Source organism: Pelmatolapia mariae, linkage group LG3_W (genome assembly GCF_036321145.2).
Source record: "Pelmatolapia mariae isolate MD_Pm_ZW linkage group LG3_W, Pm_UMD_F_2, whole genome shotgun sequence".
Lineage (NCBI taxonomy): Eukaryota > Metazoa > Chordata > Actinopteri > Cichliformes > Cichlidae > Pelmatolapia > Pelmatolapia mariae.
Genome location: NC_086229.1, coordinates 51,981,145 through 51,998,984, shown reverse-complemented (window position 1 = coordinate 51,998,984; position 17,840 = coordinate 51,981,145). Strand labels below are relative to the sequence as shown.

The 17,840-nt window shown below is 38.3% G+C and overlaps 1 protein-coding gene across 3 annotated transcripts; it reads left to right on the top strand.

Moving 5' to 3' along the window:
* Positions 1 to 11,291: 11,291 nt before the first annotated feature.
* On the top strand, positions 11,292 to 15,462 carry LOC134624622 (uncharacterized). Of its 3 annotated transcripts, none has more exons than XR_010093593.1 (6): positions 11,292 to 11,713; positions 11,824 to 11,908; positions 12,694 to 13,286; positions 13,417 to 13,567; positions 14,379 to 14,471; positions 14,836 to 15,462. XR_010093593.1 is itself a non-coding variant. In XM_063469632.1 (6 exons), exons 3-4 carry the CDS (start codon positions 12,294 to 12,296, stop codon positions 13,498 to 13,500), a joined length of 1,077 nt encoding a protein of 358 aa, XP_063325702.1. In that variant the 5' UTR covers positions 11,292 to 11,713; positions 11,824 to 11,908; positions 12,267 to 12,293; the 3' UTR covers positions 13,501 to 13,567; positions 14,379 to 14,471; positions 14,836 to 15,462. The 3 variants fall into 3 exon arrangements, 2 of the variants coding, with proteins under 2 accessions (XP_063325702.1, XP_063325701.1); XM_063469632.1 differs by having other exon boundaries at positions 12,267 to 13,286; XM_063469631.1 differs by having other exon boundaries at positions 12,252 to 13,286.
* The last annotated feature ends 2,378 nt before the right edge of the window (positions 15,463 to 17,840 follow it).

Sequence of the window (17,840 nt, the reverse complement as noted above, 5' to 3'; positions counted from 1 at the left end):
CACAAGTAAACAGAAAATACAGATTCTAAATGAAAGGTTTTATTGTTGGGGGGGGGGGGGGTCAAAATCCAGACCTACCTGGCCTTGTGTGGAAAAAGCCCCCACCTTGTTAAATCATATTATTAACTGTGATCAAACAATTTTTTTATTACAAAGCTGAGTTTAGTTTCACTTCCATATCAAGGCCTTATATACTGCCTTGATATTACAGCCAGACCTGCTGGAGGTTGGTCTGTCAGGCCTCAGTTGCCTCAGTTAAAGTCAGTGTTCATGGCTCCACCCTAAGAAAGAGACTAGTCAAAAATGGCCTGCATGGCAGATTTCTAAGACAACAACAACAACAACAAAAAGAGGAAAATTAAGGCTCGTTTCAGTTTTGACAGAAAAAATCTTAATGATCCCCAAGACTTTTAGGAAAATACTTTTAGAAAATAGTTGAACTATTTGGAAGGTGTGTGTCCTATTACATTTGGCTTAAAAGTAACACAGCATTTCAGAAATGGAACATCACACCAACAGTAAACTACGGTGGTGTTAGTGTGATGGTCCAGGTCTGTTTTGCTGCCCCAGGACCTGAAAGACTTGCTTTGGTAAATGGAGCCATGAATTCTGCTGTTTATCAAAACATCATGAAGGAGAATGTCCAGCCATGCGTTCATGACCTCAAGTTGGAGCACACTTGGGTTCTGCAGCAGGACAATGATCCAAATCACACCAGTAATCTCTTCATGTTTTTCCTTCCTACATTTGCCAAAGCGCTTGCTCATAGGGGGTCATCTGGTTTTCTCTGTTTTCTTTGTATTATTGTAGAGTCTTCACCTTACAATATAAAGCACCTTGAGGCAAATGTTATTCTGATTTCGTGCTGTATAAATAAAATAAAATTGAACTCAAGTCCACCTCTGAATGGGTTAATAAAAGCAAAATGAAGAGTTTGGAATGACTGAATCTAAATCCGGGGTTGTTGCTGCCAAGGACGCCCTAACAAGTTATTATGTTTAGGTGGTGATCGCTTTTTCACACAAGGTTTGCATTTTTTTATACTTAATGATAAAGAAGTACATTTAGAAACTGCATTTTGTGTTTACTTTTGTTATCTATGTTTAATATTTAAATTTGTTTGATGATCTAAAACATTAAAGTCAAAAGTACAAGACATAGGAAATCAGGAAGGGAGAAGACACTTTTTACACTACTGTACATTCACTCGTCACTATCAACCAACTCAATATTAAATTATTTCTGTTGATTTTATGTTTGTTTGTATCTTAACTGTTAATAAACAGTTTCCAATAAGGTTGTTGTAAAAGGACGACCCAGCTGGCCTCAGATATTCAGCGGTGAGACGATCAGTCTGACATGTGAGGTGCAGGAAGGAGGTGAAACCACTGAGTGAGAGTATAGATGGAGAGGACCCAACCAAACCACACAGTGGACACACAATAATTACTGGATATTCAATGTTTCTGAGTCCAGCAGTGGAGACTACATGTGTAAGAGTCGACGCAGAGATGACTCATATTCTTCAACAGAGTGGAGTGAAGCCTTCAACTTGTCAGCATCAAGTAAGTCATGTTTGTTGTTGAGCTACATTTTACAAACGTAACAATGTCAGCACAGGATGAAGTAAATGGTCTAGAAAGCAAATCATATTGTTTTTGTGAGACACAGAGATAGATTTTGTGAGGCCTGAGGCCTGTGAGCCCTTTACCAGCTGAAAGGGAGGTCAGTGTTGATCTATTGATCCATTATGTTATGAGGGTCCAGGCAAACCACGATTCAGGGGGTCTAGCTGTATGCAGACATTAGCCCTGCCTCCTAAAGGTCTGCCATTCACAGGAGGATTCATAGGAGTTAAATGCAATGTGTCTCAAGTGGGGATCAAGGGTGGAGAACCTGGCAGTAAGATCCCCAGCTCCTAGCTATTGTGTTAAGGAGTATCCACTCTCGCATAGTCAAAGGCAAAGGACTTGGGTGTCCAACTCCCAGTTGCTGAAACTAGCAATTACCTCCCTGGTGTGGAAGGAGGCAGAGCTAGTGCATGAGTTTGACAGATTGACAGAGCTACAGTTGGGCTCACCTCAATGCACGGCTGAGGATCTGGAACACGTCTCCTGGAGAAACTTTTGGGTTCCCTTTGGCAAGAGTTACCAGACAGGGGTGGATATCCTAGTACCCTCGGCTTGCTGCATGTGTTTGTGTTTTTTTACCAGTGAAAGAGAGGATTGCTTCCCACTGGGTTTGTCACGATATGCGGAGGCAGATTGTGTGGATTCTCTTAGGGTGAGGACCCAAATGCAGACCACAAAAGACAAAAATGGGAAGTTACTGAAAGTGTGCCGTTTATTAACTAATCACCAGTCAGTGGTAATTTGCATCAGGTAACAGGGGAGAATGCCAGATTAGGGTGACCATATTTTGATTTCCAAAAAAGAGGACACTTGGCTCAGTCATGAAGAACTTGCTTAAAGAAACATATTTATATTTAAACGATGCCTTCTCTGTGCGGTTAATGAATTGTGAAATAAAATATGTCACACAGGTTTTTACAAGTCAACAAGTGCAAAGAAATAACTTAAAAGCCCCTGGAATTAAATAATGGTACAGAAATAATGCCTCCTCTGCATAAGAAAAATTACCAGGACTGGTTCAGTACCAGGGAAATTTCTTTTGCAGTTCATCTGAAAAGATTTACTTGGGCTTTGGGATCTTTTAAACATCATTAGGGGCGTTGCTGTGCACTGTCTGTCCAGTCTGTGAGCTCAGAACAAGCGCTCACAAAGCAGCAGTTCGGGAATGACGTCACACACATGGGCCCTCTGTCGGAATATAGGAAAACCCGGATATTTTTTATCAATCTCGAAAATCCCCCCCGGACGCAACATGAAAAGAGGACGGTTGGTCACCCTATGCTAGCTAGGCCTGGTAAACCTAAACATATAGTGAGAGTAGTGCTGTTGATGTTGCAGAGCTGTCTTGGATGGAATCTGCCTGTTTAGTTGATATATTTTTCTTTCATTGTTATTCAAACAGCAAATCCACTTGAGGTGATTGAAGTTAACAGTTCATGTTTCTAATTTACAACAGCTGTGCCCAGTACTGAAAGCTCTTCATTTCTTATTTTGATGATCATTGGAAGAATTTCAGGAATCATATTTATATTCTTCCTGCTCTTGTTCTGTTGCTACAGAAAATCCAGAGGTGAGCATTTTTGTTCCTCTAATATAAGATATTTTACTCTTTAAATATTTAAGCACACAGATGTAGCATACAGACATGAGGAGGAAACTGTTCCATGCAAAGGCAAATGTCTTATTTCAATTTTTTTGTTTGTTTTAAAGGTTCTACTGACGACCAGAGGGTCAGTCAGGTAGAAGATCCACAGCAAGTATACTCCTCTCTTCTTCATGGTTAGCACTCTCTCTGGTTCAAATATAGAATATATTCTGAAACAATTTGCAAGACTGTACTTTAACATCTGCTGCAGTTTTAACACTGTTGAATTAAACAAAGCTACAACAATATCAACATTTAATATAAATGCTACTTGCATGAATACTGATGCTTAAATTTGGCTCACAGAAATGAGAAGACTAATTTTCTTTGACCTGCAGGTGACCGTTGTGTCTATGAGTCTATCAGGTGGTCTAAAAACACTGAAAATGGTAAAGTATAAGCTTTACTTTACACACAGTTTGTGGAAGCTGTGTGGTTATAAAAGAACTGTGACTATTTTTAAAATCCACTGTAAATTTGTAACTATAGGTCACCAGAAGGTGATTACACCGATGTCTGTGATTCAGCTCTTATGAACAAGAGACGTGAATACAAAAAATACGAGAAATGAAATATAAGATAAGATAACCTTTATTAGTCCCACACGTGGGAAATTTGTTTTATATACAAACAAACAAAAATAAACATTATTTATACAGTAACAGCAGAGTTTATCCATCAATCACTTCATTTTCTTCTACTTATCCAGGTCTGGGTCACGGTAGCAGCAGCCAAAGCAGAGAAGCCCACACCTCCCTCTCGCCACCCACCTCCTCCAGCTTATCTGCGGGAACGCTGAGGTGCTCGCAGGCCAGCTGAGACACTTAATCTCTCAGGTGTATTCTGGATCTGCCCTGGGTTTCTTCTTGGTCAACCCCAAAGGAACCAAATAAAGGGGCTATTTAACCCTAGCCGGGATAGGCTTACCGGGACCCCACCTTGGAATCAAGTCTGGGAACGGAGCTCAAGGAAACATCTGGTGACTGGGCACAGCCTGAAGAGGAGACATGGGCCTGTGGGCCCACCACCTGCATGAGGCATCATGGGAGGGGGGTGTAATGTGTGTTGGGCAGTGATCTGATCCGTGGCCTTTGGGGCACAACAGTGTGTTTGTTTTCAAGTGTTTTCATTTGATCACCTTGAGGCAGCTGGTGACAAAATGTAGTCTTATCCAGGATATTGGTCACGAAGCCAAATATTATTCCATAAAATACTATAACTACTTTATGCTGCACTGAAGCCACATTTCAACTTAGATAAGCATTTAGCAAACCACAAACTAAGTTAGCCATCAAGCTCAAACGTTACTCTTACCAATGGGTCTAAGGATGGCTAAAAGTAGGTGGCAAGGAGAGAGTCTACAATAGAGGTTTGCTTAAATAAAATATTATTAAATATAAATTAGATTTAATTATAAATTAAGCATTAATACATTAAACATAAATTAACCATAAAAATCACTAATAGGTTAATGCCAGCTGGAGTGGAAGAGAGAGTGAATATTTTGGTCTGGAAGACACAGGTGAGCTGATGATCCTCATGTGCCAGCCAATCATCAATAAGACCAGACAAGGACTTAACAATGGGAGGGTCATCACAAGTTGAACTGCATTAACCTGATGAACCAAACATGATAATTACTGAGTTTCATTTTGACTTTTGATTGTTTTATAATCATCATTTTAAAGCTTTTAAAGCAGTAAAATGAATACTTATGTTTCAACTGTTTTTTGACAACGGTTTTGAATCTTCCAGCTTTGGGAAGTTAAAATTATAGATTTATAGTATAGTACACACTAAAAACTGCTTGGTTAAAAATAACCCAATTTGGACCCAGCCAACCCTGGCTTGTTTCAACTCAACAGGGTTGGGTTATTGGTTTGATCCAGCACACTGGGTTAGGCTAACTACCCAAAAATTGGGTTAATTGACCAGTGTTTAAAGTTAAGATTACAAAAAATTGTGTTGAAACTCACAAGGGTTATATTACCATTCAGATTTGAGTTAAAACTAAATATTTGTTTCCCCTAAATTCAGCATATAAAAAACGGGTTAAAGACAATTAAAGATAATGATAAATATAAATATAAATACTTTTATTGCCACATTATACATAAAATATATAGACAGTGAAATTCGTACAAAATACATCAAACAATGAAAGTATAATAGAAACAAAACATTTTTTTTATAAAGCAAAAGTATAAAATATTACTACAAATCAGTCTTGGGTTAGAACTACCTGACTCTGTTTTAGAACAAATTACATGTAAAAACTTCAATCATTAAACCAGGGTGATTTGGGATTTTTTAAGAACTTAATATACAAACTCGACTCAACACTTCAGAAAAATGGCAACAGGGAAACTCCGTCTCAGATCATTTCATGCAACTTTATGAGCAAAATTTTACTCTTCCATCATAGCTAATTGAGCTATCTTTCATTTTATTATATTTGATTCAAGTCCCGGGTTACATAGACGACAGTTTGAGGAAATTCTCAAACCTGGACACATGACTTTGGGTAACTTACATCCAAAACAAAAAATGCTTTGAAGCAGCCATCAACAGCACCCAAAAGAGATGGGTGTTCCACAGTTAAAGTAATAGTATCTAGAATACTATATTTTAATGAAAATTCAAAATGGGAGAATTTGATTACACATTATTGCACATGGACAAAATTAAATAATGAAATCTTATACACTACACTGTTTGCCACGAGCTGCGTCTCACCTGAAGATCGCCCTGCACTCTACCAATCTAATGGTTCTGCTTTGGTTTATTTGCTGGAAGTTTCTGAAAGTTCAATGTCATTAACAGTTTCATCAGGCTCTGTTCAGCATCCGCTCATTCAGTCAAAGTGGGTGGAGTTTGAAAAGTTTCCTAACCTGTTGTTTTTCTTGGTGGTTTTGCACTGATTTTAGTTTCTGTTAGCAGCAAGTTCATGCTGATCTCAGTGTTGGAGAAAGCCTTAAAGTGAGCAGGGAGGTTGAAAGTAAACTCTTCATCATGGGTGTAGAAAACTGTCACACAGAGGAAATGAGCAGAAGGAGCCACCTAGTGGACAAAAAGCATTTACATGAACTCGTTGGCCTTTTTTCCACAAGTGAACACTCTTTATTTTCACTTCATCTGCCTCATTTTACTACTGCTGAGTTCCAACTTGCATTTAATTATTACATTAAATTAAATATTAGCTATTTTAATTGGTTTTACTTCCTTAGAAACCTTTACTAAAAACACAGACAGACCTATGGGATTTAAGCTGTTTTAAAAAGCAGAAATCACACTGAAAAAAGTCTAACATGCAGTCATTCATTCAATCTAATATGTGCCATTCAAAACAGAATGAAATCATTGATTTGATTGTGAAACCCTTTCTTTTTGCATTTTAAAATACCACTTTTGATTTGGATGAAACTAAATATCTGTACAAAGGACACAACGCAAATTTTTTGATTTCTCTCAAAACATATATTTCTTTTCATGTTGAACAGATAATATCTTTAATTTGAGTCAAAGTGATTTGCACTTGAACACGCCCACCAGAAACCAGAAACCGGGACCCATTTTTGTTCTGCATGGCTGCTGGAAACATCGTGTCACATCTTTGATTAATTTCATCTGAAAATAAATGTAAGTAAAGCCAAGTGTGTTACAAAAGCTTTTATAATTTGTATTGCCAAAATTGCAGAAAATAACCACATTTAAGCGGGTCGACAGCCACCCCCAATTTTTGCATGATTGTAGCTGCTAGCTACAAGCTAGCTAGCTATCCGGCACGACCTTAGAACTGGTTACCAGCAACCGACCATCTTAGTCGGGAATGCAAGTTAGGCAAAAAGCCGTTTTTTACCAGCCGTTTTTTTTACTAACTAGCTAGCGTTACCACGATGCATCGGTGGTGGATACAGCTAGCTAGCATAAGTTCATAGTTCAGAACATTCATAGTATAACTCCGTGCTCCGCTTCGTTTGAATTTTTCTGGTGAGCTCGCGGTTTCTAGACACAAGCTTGTGTTTGTGCGCGCACGTTTGTCTCTGTCTCTCTTCATATAAATATCTGTGTGTTATGTGTGTGTACACCGAGCTCAAAAGATAATTATTAATGTGCATGATTTAGAGACAGAAATAACCCGCCAGCATATAAGATGAATGACATAAGACTAATTCCTTCAATTGACTTTCAGGCACGGCTCAGAAAAATGTGCATTTTCTGAAGAAATTTTAATTTTAACAGCAAAAAATTGACCCTATCCCAAACTTAGTCGCTAATGGCTGGTCTGTAGACTGTTTGGTAAACCTAAATCAAATTATAGTACTAGCGTTTTATAAGGATGTGTATGTCATGTTACGTATTTCTTGGTTTTTCTATGTTATGTGTTTTATAGAGAAGTAACATTATTTTTTTTTTTCTGTATGCTTTCAGAACCACAGATCACTCCATCCATTCCATGGCTGAAGCATATATTTTCATTTTATCTGAACAGGTATCATTTTGCATTTACACTGCACATCCTTTTTAAACATTTTCTAGACCCTCCCTCATTATCCTCTCATTCACCTTGCTGATGTGTTGGCACTATTGTGTGCAATAATTGCTCTCTCGGCTTCACCCAGGTGTGTGTTCAGTGCTGGTTGTGTAGGGAGATGTGCCCCATTTCCCCTTTTCTAGTCTTCGTAATTGAAAAGCACTCTGAAAATCACTTTTGTAGTAGTAAGTAATATTGCTATTGCATTAGTAGCATCCGTTGTGTGAGTTAGTAAGAGATCCTTGTCCACTAATTTCCTCTGTCCAGTTATAAATGCAGCAACATTTTCTATGGAGGGCAAAGGGAACATTTCATTTTGGTTGTGTCCTGTTATTTTGGAGTGTAACTACTTAAAGAGTAACTGAAGCCTAACAACTTGTTTTGCTTAGAAACTGTTATAATGGGTTTTTACAAGGCAATCTTTCAGTTTTGGGCAGTTTTTGACATTTCTGTGTACACTTGTTAAATTCTACCCTTTTTGGTCTAACTCTTACACATGGTTTACATTGGCCACAGGAACACTTCGAAGTGGTGCGCTTACGAAAATCATACACTGTCAGCTGCTCCGCTGTTCACACCAGATGCATATTTCTCCACAACGGTCCAAAAGTGCTTCTGTTCATCTGTTTATTCAGAGCTTAACCCCCCCCCACCCCCATTTACTATTGCAGGCTGTGAGGTCCCGCAGCCTTGCGCACCTGCACCTGTGGGCAGAGTCACATGAAATTAATTTCAGCCAATCACAAAATTCAAATGCAATACCCACCTTTCAACCCTAAGAGGGCAGTACTAAGACATTTTCAGACCAAAAAGTGTAAAAAAAAAAATTAACAAGTTTACATGAAATTGTAAAAGAAATGCCCAGTAACTGAAAGGTTGCATAGGTAAGACTCACTAATACAGTTTATAAGCAGAAAAAAAGCTGTTTTGAGGTTGAATTGCTGTTTAAGTAGTGCGACGTGTCAATCACAGCTCAGCCTGCCACCCACATGAATGCTGATCCATCAGGCACCGCCCCCTTCTGAGGCATTTCTTCAAACAGAGTTTGACTAGGGATGTAATCTTGGGGGGGAATTACTCTCAACACAAAAAGGAACAGCCCTCCATTATTTTCTCATTCTCATACTGATGGAAGGGCTGGTCAAATATATTGTCATTGCAGCAGATGGACAAATTCATTTTTGGAATTCTATATATCAAACCAATACAAACATTACCTGTTTGGGAATTTAATATATTCCCTTTGTTTCCTCAGTTATCGGATGTGGAAATGCAAGGACTGCAGCCTGTCATTTTCAGGAAAATCTGAGCTACTACAACATTATCGACTTGATCATCGGTTTCATGGCAGGCACCGTCCTTACCCATGCATTCATGAAAATTGCCCCTGTTCATCCAGGACATGGAATGGTCTACAAAAACATCTAGCTAGGAACCATCTTTCTCAGGAGTCCACACAAAAAGCCTCTTCATTCAAGTGCTACATTTGTGACCACAATCAGCTTTCCACAGAGTATGATTTTTTTCAACATATCAATCAACATTTAAAGAAAAATGAACTTGTCCCTTGTATGTTTAATGGTTGCTCATACAAAAGCAATATATATGGCAGTTTCAAGACCCATAAATGGAGAAAACATAATTCATGCACTGTTAAAGACTTAAAAAGTGGAATATTTGTCACATCTTCTATCAGCTGCTATCCTACGGACTCATTGAACTCTGAATTGGATGAGCCAACCATCACAGACTCAAGAGATTTTGAAAAGGAAGTTGAACTGAAATTAGCTTCACTTTTACTTAAATTGGAACACACATACTTAGTTTCTAGTACAGCTGTGAATGAATTGCTTGAGGAGCTACATCTTATAGGAACTGTCTCTGTGCAAGTTAGTCAAAACACAATTAGTCAGTTTTTGGGAGATAACAACTGTCATGTGGAAGCATCTGTGGTTGAAGAGCTAGCCACTGCACTTTGTTCTTCAAACCCAATTCAAAAAGCAATAGTGAAACAAGGTCCATTGTCTACTTCTTGGAAGCGCAAATCATATTATAAAAGAGAATTTGGTGTAGTGTCACCAGTGGAATATATTCTTGATAAAAGAAAACAAAAATCACTACAATATGTATCTGTGCTGAAAACATTGCAGCAGCTTCTAAGTTCAGATACTATTTTGTTAAAGACTGCCAATTTGAAAGAGAGATATGAGTCTCCTCTGAGTGATAAAGCAGTTTATAGTTGTCCCTTTGATGGTGAATTTTTCCGAAACAACAAACTTCTGTCTCAAGACTGTGCAATTTCAATAAATCTCTATATCGATGATTTTGAAATATGTAATCCAATTGGGACATCACGAAGAAAACATAAAATCTGTTCCCTCTATTGGACCTTAGTTAATCTGTCCCTTGGTTGTCAATCTTCACTGTCATCGATACACTTGGCTCTGCTGGTCAGAGGTGATGATTTGAAGGTGTATGGCTATGAAGCAGTGCTTGAGCCTCTCATTAGTGATTTAATTTCCTTGGAAAACCACGGTGTGTTTTTGCCAAAGTTAGGGAAATTTGTTAAGGGAACAGTACAGTGCATAATAGCTGATAACCTTGGAGCCCACGGCATCGCTGGATTTGTTGAAAATTTTTCAAGTGGTCATCTGTGCCGATTTTGTACAGCTTCAAGATCAGAAATTCAGACCAAGGCATTAGATAGTGGCATTTTTATTTCAAGAACAGAAGAGATTCATTCTGATCATCTTAAAATCATAGAGGAAAAATCTCTGGACAATTTCTGTGGTGTAAAGAAGAGATGTGTCCTTGCTGAGAAACTGAGTCATTTCAAAGTAACTACTGGTTTCCCCCCAGATCTGGTCCATGATCTATTTGAAGGGATTGTTCCTGCAGAGATAGCTCTATGTCTTTCCATCTTCACGTCTAAGAAATATTTTACACATGCATATTTAAATGACTGTATACTGAATTTCCCCTTTAAGTGGACTGACAAAGTAAATCGTCCCCATCCAGTGCCATTGAACTTTGTATCTCGAAAGACAATAGGTGGCAATTCACACGAAAATTGGAGTTTGTTAAGGTTTTTCCCCCTCCTTGTTGGCCAGAAGGTGCCTGCTGATGAACCTGCATGGAAAATATTGACAGATCTAAAGGATATTGTGGATATAATCGTCTCACCTGTTCATACAGAGGAGTCAATTGCATATTTGAATTTCAAGATCTCCGAGCATAGAGTGCGACTCAAAGAGGTTTTCCCAGACTACAACTTGCTGCCTAAGCACCATTTCTTGGAGCATTATCCTCAGCTTATTCGTCAGTTTGGACCATTACGCTGTCTGTGGACTTTGAGATTCGAAGCCAAGCACAGTTTTTTTAAAAGAGTTGTTCGATACACAAAGTCTTTCAAGAATGTGCTGTTATCTTTGGCAGAACGACACCAATTTCACATGGCACAGCAGATGTTGATGTACCCTAACAAACCTCTCCTGGAAGTATCAAATGTTTCAACTCTTTCTATTGATGTGTTGAAAGAGGAGATTGCACAAGCAATACGGTTGAAACACCCAACAGTGGACCATGTGTGTCTGGCAAAGAATATCACTTACAATGGATTCAACTACAGAACTGAAATGATCCTTGCATATGGATCTTTGGCTGGGATCCCTAAATTCACTGAAATCATCCATATGTTGGTTCTGAAGGACAAGCTGTTTTTCATTGTTCGCAAGCTGAGGGCGTGGCATTGGGAGCATTTCAGGGCCTTTGAACTTCAAGTGAGCCCCAACAAGGACATTTTGCTTTTGGGGCCAGATGAACTGACAGATCCATATCCATTGGTGGATTATACTGTAGGAGGAATGCGTTTGATTACCTTAAAGAGATATATTCAAGTTTAAGGTCTGCATTGACATAGCACTTACAATTTTAACCTGATCATCTTTATGCCAACACAAGGAGATTGTAAATGGGAACTAATGCCTCCTCCCTCCTTTGCTCCTTTTCTATAGATATCCTGGACGTGTTTTGACATTAAATTCCTGCGCTACATAAGTAGTTTGTGCACAGTCTACATCAACCCTTCAACACGCACAGGTAAGAATGACAGTTGTGACTTGTAACATTTATTCCTAACCTGGTCTTCTCTTGCCTCCTCTGATCTCCATGGAAGAGCATGTCCACAAAAAAGTCAAGGTTGGACTTAGAGCACACTTTATCTGCTGTGAATACAGGCTAGAAAAGTCCATGACATAACTGGACCACTTTTGGCTTTGTAAAATGTCCTTTGTATAGGATAAGGTGTGGTTGTACACACTAAACATGCAATCCAAATTTGCAGTCTTCTGTGACAGTACCCTTAAAACATATGTTCAAAAACGTGCAGTAGGAGCTGATACTGTGTTGTGTCTCTTTCCTTTGTGTTATTTTATGTTGTAAGTTTTGTGTACACTAGCGCTGAGAGGCAACTTGATCCACAAATATGGCAAATCCCATACGACTCCTCATTTTGTTGAGTGACAATAGCTCTGAGAGGATGGATCTATCAAGGGTGCCAGATACAGTTGAAGAGCTCATTGAACAAGTTAAAGAGTCATGCAAAGTTGCTGGAGGTATCAGGCTGCAATATAAAGATGTAGACTTTGGTGGAACATTTGTGAACTTGAACTCAACCTCCATGATCAAGGATCTTACCACCATCAAGGTCATACCGTCTGCTACTGAAACATTAATTTTAGAATTTGTAGAAAGTGACCTAGATACAAGCTCCATCTCAACAAACACTGATGACACAGTCATACTAAGCAGCAGCTCCTCTGAGAAACTCCGCACAGAGCCCTGGCCAAAGGAGTTCAACATCCCACAATTCTCTTTTGAAACAGAAGGTCAACTTGAGAAAGGGAATGCGGAATACACAAAGGACCAAACCAGGCTCACACCTACATCAAAAATGTTGTCCGACATTCTGGAAAGACTGGCAGAGAAGATTTTCTCCTACAAGGCGTACCCCAGTGATGCAGACCTGAGTGACGTTGTGGAGGCTCTGACAAGGAAACATCCCTGCTTGAGGCAACCAGACTCCTTCAATGAGAGCTACGGATGGAAACTCAGACTAAAGACTAAGATGAACAATTACCGCACTCAGCTTAAGTCACATGGACTTGCATCTGAGCTCTTAGTAAATACCCTCAAATCAAAGTCACGAGAAGATCCTTTTCCCAAGCCAGCCAAGAACAACAAAAAGGCAAGAAGAGGTGAGGCCAATTACTATCCTCAGACCAGCAGTGAGAATCCAGAAAGCCTAGAACTAGAGCGAATATCTCTCCTGACCGAATTAAAGAAGAGAAACAATGAGAAAACTGTACGAGAGAAGATGGCCAGGACCTTCGAATTCAGGAGGAAAGAGGTTGTGGATAAGAAGCCTGACATCAAGAACCTCTTGGAAAGATGGCCAGGTCTATTTCAGATGGAAGAGGTATAACTTTAACTTTTTTGTACTAATGCCTTTTATCATAGTTTGGAAATGGGAAATATATGTTTTGACTTTTTCTTGTTGGAAGTTGGTCTTTAAAAAAATGTATTGTACACTGTCTACTCATGTACAGATTAATGCAGAGTTTCTGCGGGTTACTGCAGTTCCCCTGCTAACCAGATTCCCAGCTGGACAAGCACTCCCCACAGCTACTTAAAATAATCAGAAAGAAAGGAGGGACAACCAAAGCAAAAACTGCCATAATCCTAGAGTTTCTTGATCAGGTAGGGTGTATATAATTAACTATTAAGATGACAGTTAGCATTTTAACCCCTGTATCTAATGAGAATTTGTATCCTGTTACAGTTTTATTTTGGTAACGTCAGTGATTATGGCTGTGACCTTTTAAAATGTTGAAAGGAAGTGTGGGCTTTGTCCTTGAATGAATGAAGAGATTTATTGTCATTATACAAGTACAGAGCAGAACTACAACAAAATTTATTTTGGAGACACATTTTCACTCTCACTCGCCAGATACACATACATACATATATACGTATAAACTTTTATTTTGGAACAAGAAAGCATATGCCGCTTTTCCACCACACACCAACATTGGCCCGGGTGTGTGTGGTGCTCACGTGATGTGATATAGAAGCACTCCCACAAAAGGCTTTAAAAAAAAAAAAAACTCCCAGCAACCATAATCCATTGACTTTGGACCATGGTGACTTCCTCCACAAGAACCAAAAATCAAACCAATCAAAATGAACCACAGACAGAGCAAAGTACAAAAACACATATATCGCGATTGTTGTTGTTCTTCGGGCTGTGACGTTGCGGACAAAGACTTTTGCGCGCGACTTTTCATAGCCAGATGGGTTCGCCCCTGTTCCCAGTTACGTCCATTTTATGTTTCCACCACAACAAGCGAGTTCATCCGTGCTAAACTGAACTGCTCTCAAGCGCACCGTGCCGATTTGTCTGTGAAAAAGGGGCATTAGTCACCTCATGAGGATAGAGAGGTGAAAAAAAATTCCTTTCATGCAGCATACTCTCCATACTGCATAGTAACAATTTTAACTGTTCCTGCAGGATGCTGATGCTGACATTAGGAGGGAGTGTATACTTAAATCTCTCATTATCTACCTTGGAGAACGTGTTGAGGACTTGATAAAAGAATACATGGTATGTCCATATCTGTTCTGTCTCTACATGAGATGCAGTCTCTTGATGTAAATTTGACAACTCTGCTATTAAATGCAGTGATTAATGTAGAACAGCAACGATTAATCAACTCATCAAGTTAATATCTTAGGGTTCTGTATTGTTTTCTTTTTTTTCTTGGGCTTTGTGGAACGTTTATGAAAATGTTCCACCATTGATTAAATTTAATAATTATGCAATTCACAATCTGATTAGTCAAATAATTGTTCTAATAGTCTGTGACCAAACAACTATCAAAATAGTAGTTTATTATGGTCAAAGATTTATCAGGTGTGCCAGACTTCAGTTCTTCACTTGTACATTTTGTTCCACATTTTACCTCAAGATATCCCAGAAAGATGAAGCTGAGGAAGAGCTGCAGAGTACCACCATGGCACTCTTTGTCTTCAGGGACAACTCAAGCCTCCTACATCAGCCTCGAGACATCGGGATAATCATTGATGGTGTGGAAGTCCTGAATGAGTTGCCTTCTGTGGCAGCTGGAGTGGCAATGATCTTTGGACTCTGTTATGCTCTTAATATGGAATATCCACGAGGATTCAGGTTCACCTTTGAGGCTCTTCAAAAGATTATGATGGAGCTTGACTTTAACAAGATGACCTCTAAGATTCGCAAACTTAATTGTGAACTTAACACTGCACAGTAGTGTGTTTGCATGCATGTGTGCATGTGTATGTGCACATGCATGTGCATGTGTGCTTGGTTATTTTGCTTGGTTGGCCTGCAGTGGTATTCTACATTCAAAAATTATAAGAACACCCATTTGAAAGGGAGATTTAAGTTGATTTCATTGATACATGTGTAGATTTTTTTTACATTGTACAGGCACAGTGCACATATAAACATTTTTGAGTACTTGCAAATTGATTTAAAAAGAGTTTTGGTTTTATGCCAGTTTTAGACAGGTTGCAGGTTTTATACCAGTTCTAAAAAGATTGCAGGTTTTATACCGGTTTTCAAAAGATTGCAGGTTTTATACTGGTTTTCAAAAGGTTGCAGGTTTTATAAAACAAACATTTCTCTAATCATTTCTGCCGTAGCACTAAATCTTTATATTACTAATCCTCTCTATTGATTATAGTTAAAATGGTTTGGAACAATAAATAATTTTGAAATAATTGGTTGGCCAACTGTCTTGTTTTTTTAGGAAATATAGAGGATTTTTGAACTGAAATAAAATGAAATGTAAAAAATATAGTTTGAATATATGTAAATCAATTACCTGGCTTCAACACAAACATATTAGTTCATGTTAATTTGGTTCGATGTGAATACATTAGGTTGGTTAAATTTCAATATATTAGCTTGGTTCAATAATTAAAATATGGTTCTATGTAAAAAAATCAATTTGGATCAATGCAAAATTTAAAGTTTCAGTCAAGTCTAGTAATATTGTTTATATCAACATAAAAGTATCAGGTCATATCAAGTGACTCAATTTGGATTCTATGAAGTCAAATATTTTGGATGTGACCATTGGACATCAATTTTTTTAAGTTGAACAGGGTTTTTCTTTTTACAGTGCAGAGGGTGGTTAACACGACGACTTAAGAACCTGCTGATAGAAAAATGTTCAGAAATCAGAAGCATTCTACAAATCACTGTTCCGTTCATCCAGGTTGCAGGACTCGACAATTTTCAGCAGACTGCTGAACAGGATTTTGGCTGTTTTACTGCAAGTTTGGTTGACTAATAAATATATGGAAAAATATGAATATCAGCTGGAAACCCAACAGAACCGCACACATCAATTAATAATTACATGATTATTTATCACAATTATTAATTAACTGATTTTAGTTCAATTATCTCAAGATGGTTAAAAACTCTCCTCCTCTCGGAATACACCAAATACTCTAGATAAACAGATTTAAAAAACACAAAATGCTTCAAAATAAAACAAAAAGAAATATATCAATATAAATCAATAGAATAAAACAAAAAATATTAAAAGCTTATCTGTATAAATGTGTCTTCAGATTCTTTTTTAAAACAGTCAGTGGAGTCTATACAGTGGAAAGAAGGTTAAAGAAAATTCTGCAATCTTTGTGCCACTGCCTGAAAAGCAGCAACCTCTGACTATTAAGAGCTAAGATCTCCAGAAGAATGAAGTTTGAGCAGGTCAGGTCAGAGATGGTGAGCTTGACCATGTAGTGCCCTAAGAGTTAAAGCCAGGATTTAAAAGCAAAACCTAAATTTTACTGGCAACCAATGAAGAGAAGCCAAATCTGCAGCATTTTGCACAGTCTAAAGTTACAAGTCTGCTACAATAAAAAAAAAAACAAGAAAAACAATCAAATACAAAATCAAATCAGAAGATGTGATCATTCTGTGGGTTCATGATAGAAATGAAGGTAAATTGATGTAAATATTCCTTTATTGAATGAGAAAATCATGACATGTCACAACTCTCTTTGGTCTGATGGAAAAGATCTCAGAGCTGCAATTAGGACAGTTTTTAATGGGTCTAACAGGACAGAGATGCTATGAAACAACATACTTATAAAATATCATTTGATGCTGCAATTAACTTACCTCAGAATATAGATGGCATATAAACATCTACAGCAGCAACAGACACAAATGTAGCAGTAATATTTATCCATTTGTCCAACATAACTGAGAAAATGCTGACAGCAGTTACTTGGGCTGTCTGCTATTATTTGAAAAAATTATTCCACCTCCACTGGACGTCTCATTCAGATCCCGACCATAATCAAGTGAGCCATTTGTGAGCTGCGGTAGGTCGTTGGAAGAGAAGTATGCTTTTGGAGGAGTGTTTATCGCCTTGTTCATCGGAGCACGCAGACACATCTCATGAATCACCATTGTTGTAAAAGAAAAACAAAAAACTGTTCACTGGACTAAACAGAGAGGACAACTTTTATTATTTAACGAATTGATAAGTGCCTCTGTGTCACGCGACTGACCAACAGGACACAACAACAAAGCAGATCAGGAGGAGGAGTGGTGTGTGCAGACATGGCTGAGAAGAGACAAAAACTAAAGTATCGATCCCGTCAAGTTAGTGTGGATCTGATACCAAAACCAACGTCGGTATCACTTCCATCAATGCAACATAAACATAAACATAAAGGTGAGTCCTCTTCAGTAACTTAAAGTGTTTCCAAAGGGGGGCGACATTTTACCACAAAGACTGCAGGAAGAGCGAACAGCGGGGCGTTCGTGAGGATTAAGCTGCAGTCTGATGGGGCCAAACCTGGGTGACTTTGTAAAGCTGAGAAAGAGAAACTATGGTGATTATACTGTTTTTATTCATTTTTTCCTCCTTATTTGGAGAATGTATTCTTGCTGTTTCATTCACTGTTT

Bases quoted from the DNA above. Each gene is read 5' to 3' on its own strand.
- LOC134624622 (XM_063469632.1), top strand. From the start codon at position 12,294: ATGGCAAATCCCATACGACTCCTCATTTTGTTGAGTGACAATAGCTCT. The intron at 13,287-13,416 runs GTATAACTTTAA...ACTCATGTACAG, and splicing joins GTCTATTTCAGATGGAAGAG to ATTAATGCAGAGTTTCTGCG.